The sequence below is a fragment of the Astyanax mexicanus genome, chromosome 19 (genome assembly GCF_023375975.1).
Source record: "Astyanax mexicanus isolate ESR-SI-001 chromosome 19, AstMex3_surface, whole genome shotgun sequence".
Lineage (NCBI taxonomy): Eukaryota > Metazoa > Chordata > Actinopteri > Characiformes > Acestrorhamphidae > Astyanax > Astyanax mexicanus.
In genome coordinates, this window is record NC_064426.1 from 20,012,204 (window position 1) to 20,022,500 (window position 10,297).

The 10,297-nt window shown below is 33.2% G+C and overlaps 1 protein-coding gene across 1 annotated transcript in view; it reads right to left on the reverse strand.

Annotated features, from left to right (window-relative positions):
* Nucleotides 1-2,876: 2,876 nt before the first annotated feature.
* The window catches only part of LOC103044148 (germ cell nuclear acidic protein), a 9,884-nt gene continuing 2,463 nt past the window's right edge, over nt 2,877-10,297 (reverse strand). The window contains exons 2-6 of the mRNA XM_007251050.4: nt 7,630-7,688; nt 5,533-5,601; nt 3,518-3,569; nt 3,388-3,424; nt 2,877-3,259 (exon numbers count right to left, since the gene is read on the reverse strand). Of these exons, the coding sequence (XP_007251112.3) occupies nt 3,217-3,259; nt 3,388-3,424; nt 3,518-3,569; nt 5,533-5,601; nt 7,630-7,688 (260 nt within the window). The 3' untranslated portion in view covers nt 2,877-3,216. The remainder of the gene's footprint in view (nt 3,260-3,387; nt 3,425-3,517; nt 3,570-5,532; nt 5,602-7,629; nt 7,689-10,297) is intronic.

Genomic DNA, 10,297 nt, shown 5'->3' on the forward strand with positions numbered 1-10,297 from the left:
TATGAGAAGAATTTTATCTCTAGCTACACTAGTGCATTCACACAGGAGTGAAGCCATATCACTGCTCAGAGTATGAGATGAGATTTATGCATTCAAATACATTTCAGAGATTTCACAGAAATAAACAATAACTCTTCAAAACCAGACTTCAAACATTTTTTTTTTTTTTTTACAAATTAATATTTTTGAGGGATAAATAATCTGCCAGATGTTGCCAGGTGGTTGGTATGGTGTTGCTAAGTGGACACCAGATCAGATCAACATCTGATTGCTATTGTATTTTAGACAGTTCCTACTGAACATAATCATTGTATTTCAATGGTGAAAAAACATTTGCAACACGTTGTATTCCTATGAGAAAAAAAATCTACAAAATCCATTGCTACATACAATTATACACAAACTGTGTACGAGCATACGTCACATGACCAGATTAAACAGAAAGGTTGAAAAGATGTTTTACTGTGCCATGTTAGTGTCACTACAGTGCTGAAAAATAGTAACGTCTCTGATGGACCTGAACAGACATCTTCTCTCCAACGTTTCTTTCATGCATCAGCAGCTCACTTCCAATGGCATGCTTTGGAAGGTAAAGCTGGTAGCCTGCTTAAGAGGAGTCTTAATCAAGCTGAAATTGCACCTCTTTGAAAATGCTATTAAGAAACTAATATTTTTTTTTCTAAAATATATACATAATGAAGTGTGTATGTCTGATGTATTTTATTAGCTGTTCTTAGCCGTCAACACTTACTAGCTGCTGTCCAAAATGTAGGCTGCAGGTGAGGTAGGACAGATCCTTACTAGTCTCTTGGTCACACATGTGAAACAATCCAACGAGGCTTCTCTGTGATATGTGAAGGGACAGGCTTGAAAGTTAAATGCTTTATCGTTTTTTTTAACAAAAACAATTACAAATCGTTTTAAAACATTTAAATATGAGCTCTGCACCATTTCTTATTTCCCACAAACTTTTTTGCTCTTTTGGACATGCACAGTGAATTGTGAGCACACAAAGGTTGCGACGGATACATCAGCTGCTTTCTTCAAATTGCACCAAATGTTGGCGGCATTTCTTGGCTGTATATAAAATATCCTTTACCCTAGAACTGTGATGCAGTGGTGGAGAAATGCAGCCCATTTAGGATGCATCCTCGACTTTGGACTGCAGCTAATGTCTCTTATTTAAGTGAATGGACAGCATCCCTCCAGTGGTCCTCTCATGCCTTAGCACCTTACTTCTGGTGGCACACTTTGGAAGTCAAAAGCTGGATGTCTGCTTAAAAGGAGTCATAATCAATGCCTGGAATTACACCCTTTTGAAAAATACGAAAATTTTATTAATATTAACAATTTATTGTTAGTATTTTTGTTGTCATTGTTTTGCTGTCCTAATATATATAATAAATACATAATGAATGATTTGTTTGGCGTACTCTATCAGATGTTCTTAGCAGTTATGACTCTGTGCTGTAACCAAGGAGCAAAAAAGTATTGTTTACAAGTTTAGAGAATCTACAATTTCATGCTAGGACATGATTATGACACTTTAGACTGAATACACATGCTGAATGTTGAGCAATGAATAATATTAGATTCACTTACTGTGTATCATCTCCTAATTTAGCTTAAGGTGTAATGGTAAAATTTTAATTTAAATAAAATAAACAAAAAAACAAAATCAAAACATATCTTCACCATACATAAACAATTCAACATGTTTGCAACCCTAGGTCAAACACATTTTCATTATATGCCATTTTTTTCTTTTAGGGTGGACAAAATACAAGCGAGTGAAAATATAAAGCTATTAAGATGGAAAAATATAATTTCAATGTAGTCTGAAGTCAAAAATTATAGTCATTTGTTTTCCATTATAAGGCTCAAGGCGGGATATGTCGATAAAGACCCAAACATCTTTTGAATCATTTAAAAATACCTCTAATTTTTGAACCAAAGCTCCAATCCAATAATCTTCTGTAAGAGAATAGAGAGTGAATTGATTGTTAATGCTCTGCTAACTGCATACTTAGCTTAGCTAACAATGGCTCTGCACTGGGAGAGAGGAATGTAGGAGAGGTGCAACTTCCTCAGCTAGTAAGCACATTATTACCAAAATAAACAATTTATACAAGGTTTTTCACATTTATTTAATAATATAATTAATTAATTAATTGAATGTTACATTAGTTAAAAATGGTTGTGTTTAGCTAGCGGTACATAAAAGGTCACGTAGCTAAAAGCTTAACTAGCTTGCTAGCGTGTTTTGTTGTGCTAGCCTAGCTAACGCAAGCTTCATTTGGTAAAGCTCTTCTCCTTTACCAGCTTATGGTTTGCATGCTAAATATAAAAATAAAATTTAGCAGTTACTTATGAACTTCCTACCTATGGTCTAAAACAGTGTCTTAATTTTACAGTAAAGTATATAGTTAATTATTTTACCTAAAATAAAATAATTTTGTAATGCTGTGTAAAGTACCTTAATATTTCCAAATATATTACTGTGATATTAATTACAGTAACTTACTGTGATTATTACTGTAATAAAAATTATAGTATTTTATGGTGACAGTGATTAAATGAACATTATTCATAAGGTAAAATTACTACAGCAACTTAATAGCTAGCTAATTGCAGCCAGTCAGTTTCTGTACATTTGACAGTGTTCTTTTTTTTACAGTTTAGCTTGAAACTAACCTACCAGTTGCCATTATATCCAGTACTAAAGCTAATATAAACATATACACATATACAATATACAGCTAATGAGTAAAGGCATCAAGCACTAGTAACTTCCTCAGCATTTCATTAAGTAAGTTTGGTGTAGTCTTGTGTTGTTTCTTTTAATATTAAAAATAAAAAGACAAATTAAACAAATGTCCCCATAGTTGTTTTTAATAGCACCCAGCAGCTGTGTCAAAACAACACTATAATGTATACAATGATGGTTCATATTAGTTGTTAGTTACACTGTAAACCAGCAAACAAAAACATGAAGGTTTATTAATAGGTTTAGGTCATTCTGTCCATGTTTTTCCATTGTAGTTGTATTGAATGCATTTGTGCAGTGCTGTCAAATTAAAAAAATAATAAACGGTGGAGAATAATTTATTAAGTATAAAGACTGCAGTATTAAACCCCCTTCAATTTTTTTAAATACCCCCCCTCCCCCAAACCCATCTGCAGCATTTTACTGGCCACATAGTGGCGATGGAGGGCTTAATTGTCGTCATCATCATCCTCAAAGATGTCTGCGACAGTCCTGAAAAGAGTATACAGTCAAGGTTATGTATTCGATATTGCTTTACTGTATATTGCATGTATTATATAGCAAATTCATAAAGCACATGCATAAAAGCAAGCTTGTGTCTTTGTGCAATAGTGTCTTACTTGTAGATGGATCCAGTCACAGAGTCTACAAAGCCACCTTTAGGGGTAAAAGACAAGGAATACATCAATTAACATTCAAAAATGAATGCATAACATAATTATGTAATTTTATGCATATTAGCGCTCTTACCTGGCTGGCACACGGTGTCACAAACAGGACAGACAGCGCACATATTGCACATCTGAAAAGAGACAGAAGTTTTTAGGAAAAACATTCTGATTAAAATACACTTTATGGACAAAAGTTGTGGTACAATTACAGGAGTTTCGTGACATCCAATACTAAATCCACATGTATTAATATGAAGCTGATTTACAGCAGGTTTAGAACTCTTGTATGCAACTTGGCAACACTACATGCTTCCACTTTTCAGTTATAAAACCTACAGTTGAACATGATATATTTAGGAAGGAAGAAGTGTATGTGAAGGCAGACTGCCTGGCTATCTGCTTGATGTTATACACTTGTGTTGATTAAACAGAATGAAATACGTGATTATGATTAAAAAAGGTTGCCCCAATATTTTTGTTACAATGTATATAAAAAATGTATCTGCTGTTGGATTAAGGCAAATCTGATTTTAAGCAAATCTGATCAACACAAATGAAGATATACTTTTATTCTATACCCACATATTGTCATTATATTCGCATTTAAACCCTACTACACTGTATAATGATGGCACATATCCTCATGCCCAATTAAATGCACATGCTGGCATTTTCGTGTCAGCTGTGACTATCCTCAGACATTTCCACTGCATTTAATTCATTACAAGAGCTCACCCTGTCTCTCAGCATAGGCACAGCTGAGGCACGTATGGCCTTTATCAGCCTGGCACAACTAAAACATCAGTAGTAGAGGCATGGATAACAGAGCGGTGACACTTCTAGGGTTTCTTTCTCACTGTCTCACTTACTTTTACTAATATTACCCTGGAAAAAGTGATGCATTGAACAACGATCAGCCATAACACGAATACTTAAGTGGCTACAGTGGCACCTGTCAAGGGGTGGATAAATCGGGCAGCAAGTGAACAGTCAGTACTTGAAGTAGATGTATAAAGAATCTAAGACATTGACAAAAGCCAAACTGGGATGATTAGTTTACTGGTTTAGTACATCTTCAAAACAACAGATAGGTATTGTAGGAGTTAGAGCTCTGTTTGTGGATTATAGGAAATTACACCTAATTAAACATGGATACATTGTGAACAACATTCTGACCTCACTAATGCTCTTGTTGCTAAATGCAATTAAATCGTCAATCCTCTAAAATCTCCATAATATAAAAAACAGGAAAATTATAGTTAAAAACTATTAATTTTATAAGAAACAATGAACGAGCATGTCTACCGATACTTTATATAGTGTACACTTTATATCTACACTTTTGGTACACACACTATTGTTGCTCATAAATAACACTTTAGAGCATTTTCACCTAAAAGTCCAAACCAAGATTCACCTACATAGACTGTGTCTGCTGTTACTTGATATTGATTGATTGTAGAATGTTGTCAGTGGATGTGTGTGTCATCCATCAGCATGAGAGTAACAGATTAACTTGAAGTCATTTTTTTCTGTTTAGAAATAAGGGTGTAAGTCTTTGTGGTCATACTGCGAGCGTTGGGCGTTGTTCTTTTGCTTCTATTGTTAGATCGATTGGACGATGGTCCTAAAATCCGAACTATCTAGAAAAGTGTTTTCACACTGCAAATGAATTGGTCTACGGTTAATTTCATCTGGTCTGAGACCATCTCTTTTGATTGGACCAAATGTGGTTCAAGGCACTTTTCGCACCTGCTATTTTGGTTTGGACTAGGCTAAAAAGTCAGAAGGTCCAGACCAAACAAGGTAGGTGTGAAAGCTCCCTGAACCAACAGTACAAACACCATAAACAGCAGAACCAGATATTTTAGATTTGTTACAAGTGCAGGTTTGGAGGATAGTGTTAGACTTAATCTGAGATGCATTTAAGATAAAATGTAAGAATTATTTTGCTGTAATGAAACTGTGTATATATATATATATATATATATATATATATATATAAATGTATATATTAACTGTGTATATATAAACTTATACATAAACATGTTTGTGTGTGTATGTGATTGTGTGTATATAGAGGACATTTCTCACCTCACAGAATTCACAGTGTTCTGACTTGTCTCCCTTTTTACATGGGCATTTGTCGCAGCTGTCGCAGTGCTGAAGGAGGGATACAGAAATGAGCAGTGAACACAAAATATTTCACAAACAAAGGGGTTATCAGGTGACAAGGTAAGAAAAAGTCAAGATAAGCATGTATTACTTTTGTTTTTCATACTGTTAGAATGTAAGTAAACATGTAATCTCATCATAATATATGTTGCGTATACATTCAGCTGGATCAGCTTGAGTAAACTTTCAAGTGTGTAAAATTAAAACTTTACTCTTTCTGCAAAATAAGATTTTATGTTTAAATCATAATACAGCACAAAGGTTGTGTAGAATGAATTAGCATTTTGTACTGGAATTCTTGACTTCTATGGCTTAACTCAATATATACTTCCTTATTTTCGACCTAGAATTACTCCCACAACTAGTGAAAATGATGGCGAAATGTTTTTTCATACAGTGTGAACTAATTTACAGAAACGTATGTAGTAAACGTAAAAGAAAATAGACAAAATTTTACCTTTTTTTGAATGGCGACAGTATAACATTTTAAATGTTCACTATCACACACTATTAATACTACTGGACATCTTTTGAACTGCAGTTACATATCACATAACGTCAATGATGGCTAATTATAAAGTGTTTATTTTGTTCTTAAGGCTACTCATTAGTAGAGCCATATTTCAAAATATTTATTATGTAACGTAAGTTATTTAATATGCTCACGTCTGATTTATGTTCATTTATATTGTCAACATTGCACTGTATTTTGTACATCATTATGCTCTATTGAATATTTTTTTAAACTGCTGTACTTTTTAAATAAGGGTGGTGCTTGTTTTAGGGCCACATTTAAGAACCCATATAAGTACCTATTTTTAAGCCTGTAGTGCGGTTCAGGTCAGCTTTTAAATCATATTAGATGTCATATAATATAGTATAATATTTATTATACCACAGTTAGTTCTGACCCTGTAATGTGATTGGCACAGAGGCGTTATCAGCCTGTGTAATGCACTATAACGAAGCTCTCCTTGTATTACTCCGCCACATACAGGTAACCTAGCGCTCACAAGCCAAACAGCATAGCTACAAACAGAGAAGCAATGGAACTATTTTACCTCAGAGTGTTTTTTAATAACCAAGCAGACTCGTCCTCTAAATTGTTCAATAAAAAGCGATAACTGTGGTATATTCACAACAATACATTGTGGTTTGTGCTATAATGTGTAATATTGGCACTGCTGTGCCGATCTACGGTTCTCGGCCTGGAGTGCCAATATTACACATTATATCACCCCCTCTTGTATATTATTGCTTAAATGTGTTTATTTAAGCATGATTAAGTTTATTCACCATGATTAACTAAGAAACTTTGAAATAATTGTTAAACGATTTTAAGGACAAATATTTTAAAACTTTTATTATATCTTTAATCTCTAGAAATCATTAGATTTACATTGTCCCACACTTCTCTGTGGTGCCATATTCAAAATGTTTGTTAAGCAGTATATTTAATAAATTAACGGCTGATTTTAGTTAATAAACTCTCACTGTTACACTCTGCTTATACATCACCACCCCCTGTTTGAAATTTTTTGAACTGCAGTGACAAACTTATTTTAGCTTATGATTATTTATTAATTATTATGTATGCAATGCTTATTATTTTATGATGTTCTTATGTCCTCTTATGATGTTCGGGTCAGTTTTATTGTCACAAAATATATTATTTACTGTGTTCATGGCTGATTTCCATTCATTCACATGCTCACATATGTACATCTAAGATATCAATTATATATAAAAAATCGGATTAATTATTTGGAGAGTTGGATGATTTGGAGAAGTAGCAGTTGGGTACGAGTATTACAAGCAAATTTACAAGATTTTTTTAGATGTTTAGATAATCTTGCACACAAGTGCCATATTCCAAATCAAGGCGTGTGAAGTTAAAGCTCGCTGTCAGTATTAATTAAAAACAGCGCAGGAAGGATTAGATCTCTGGGTTTAGGAAATGTTTGACCGTGTCTGGGGTTGGTAAGCTGCAATGTAAATGATCACAGTGGATCCTACCTCACAATGGGCACAGAACTTGCAGACAGATCCTGCATGGTAGTCTTCATCTTCGTCATCTGTAAAAAAACGTTGTTAGTTCTGTCTATAAATACATATTTGTACCTGTACACGTACATATTAAAAAATAAATAATAAGAAAAATACAGTATAAACAATAAAGTATTTAAAAAATGCTTATCCTCAAAATGGTATGTGAAGGGTGATTGCCATATTTTAACTGCAGTAATCTTCACATGATTATGAAATATATGATTAATATGAGATAAATAGGGCCAAATTAAATGAGAACTGTGGTGTGAAATTGACTTTTGGTGTAGTAAAGAATGATAAAGAGTACTAACCGTTGTTGAATAGCCCACCTCTGTTCTCCCGCAGCTTTCCTCGTCACACTAATTTTGTTCATCACTCTACTGATCATGACTTTTCTGTTAAGATTGTAAACAGTGGTTTTTAATAAACTTCTTGTGTACTTTAAAATGTTATTAATGCCTCGTTTTAAATGTCAGGGCTCTCTCATTCTACCAATGAGGTGTGGAGCTATTTTGGGCCTCGTTAACAGTGTAAAAAGCGATTTATCTGCAGCAGCAAAATATGTCCCATATCACACAGTCTAAAGGGTGTTTGAACAAACAGAATAAAATTGCTGGAACTCGGAAAGCTGCAGGAGAACAGAGGTGGGCTATTCAACACATTATCATGTTTTACTACATCCAGTCATATGTCAGTTTCACACCGGAGTTCTCCTTTAAGTATAGGAAAGTTGTCAAGTACAAGTCTTTTCAGTTATTTAAAATATTCTCATTTAGCTCATGATTTTAACTAAAGTCACTGGTGTGACCTACTTTATTTAAAAAAAACTGTGAAAAAATAGAATATAACTAGATAAAATATATACAAAATTGACAACATGTGGTTTGATGGTACATTTGGTAAACCTTTCTTTGGTACCCACAATATTTTAATAACTGCACAAAAATGTAAAAACAATTAAGCGGTTATGTATTCATATTCATATAGCCAATAATTTATGCAATAATATAGTCTAAGTTTAAACGTAAAAAAAAAAAAAAAAAAAAAAAAAATATATATATATATATATATATATATATATATATATATATATTAAATTAGATATTATTATATCTAAGTATCTAAATAAAGATCCTTTAATAACCATTATATTAAAAAATATATATATTGATGTGAAATTACCTACTAAAAGAAATGGCTGTATGTCCATTCTAGCATCTACAATTGTGTTTAGATCATGGTTTGAAAGAAAAATTGGAAAATCTAAGCATGAGTTAGCCTTTTTTGGGTAACTACACAAAGATCTAATTAAAACCGTAGATGATCCAATCTAACAACAGCTGTTTTTTCTAAAACACTGCATAAAAAACAAATAGCAGTTCCTTCGTAAAGTGTGAAGAACTTTTAACATAATGTAAAAGTTCATGAGTCAAAGACAAGAACTCTTTGGGAACTGCTATTTTTAAGCACTGAGACCTGCTCATCCTTTTTTGTGAAAGTGTGCATTTAGCACACTGTGATCTAATTTAAACTAAACAAGGACCAAATGTGGTTCCGTAAGGAACAGCTCACCATTTTTTTAATACAGATTATGACTGTAATTGGATTTTCTAAAATGTATAAAACGTTAACTTTTTATAACACCTCAGTTCCTAATGATTTTTTTTTTTTGCTTTAACACACCCCTTTAACTCTTTAACAGTCTGTTAATTAATGAGCTGATTAGTTGGATCAGGTAAAACACTAAAAATGGAGAGCAGTGGGCCTTCAGGACCAGGGTTAAGATATACTACTGTAAGGAACCCATAAATAGCTGTTTTTTTTTTTTTTACTAAAGAAGTACTCACCTTTTTGTGTTGAGTGTGCTCCTACCACACTCCTTAAACTGTTATCTGTTAAACCTCTGTATTTAAATAACTGTCGTATTTCATTCGCGACCCTGATGCTGCTAATTTACTTTTGTCCGCATGTGAAAATATGATACAAAAAAATAACTAATTATAATTATTATTATAAAAAATAACCAATTATGTTTTCCTAAGCTGTTTATAGGTTTTCAAAAGAACCTATAAATAGCAGTTTTTTTTAAAGAACTACTTTAGTAAAACCAGAATGTGATTGTGATGGGACTTTTTAAAGTGTGTAGTACTTTTAACTAAATACAGATAAGTCCAAGTAAATAATTATCAAAAAAGTTTGGTTCTGGCTAAAACTGGTCCTTATCTAAAACCTTTTCGTTCCCAATGACTCCTGCTCACCTAATTTAAACTGCAGGCAACAGAGCACACCATGCGACTCAGGATCATTTGATTTATTCCATCGTTTCAAAGTGGGGTTAAACTTTGTGGCAGGATACACTACTGTGCTTATTTCACACCAGATATTACAGTTGACAAAAATGGAAAAAAAAAAAACATTACAAAAGTTTTTAAAAAAGATAAACAACAGAGAGGAAGAATAAAGTGTCAGTCGTATCCATGTACTGTATGCGAACCTGGCAGTAACAGTCATCTCCTAACAAGTATTGTGTTCCCTCGTGGATGTGTGTGTTATTTTGGTAGTGTACAATTTTGGTGAATTCACATTCTCTCTCTTTTGCTACCTCTCTGCTGGTAGCCGTTTCACTGCAGCCGTG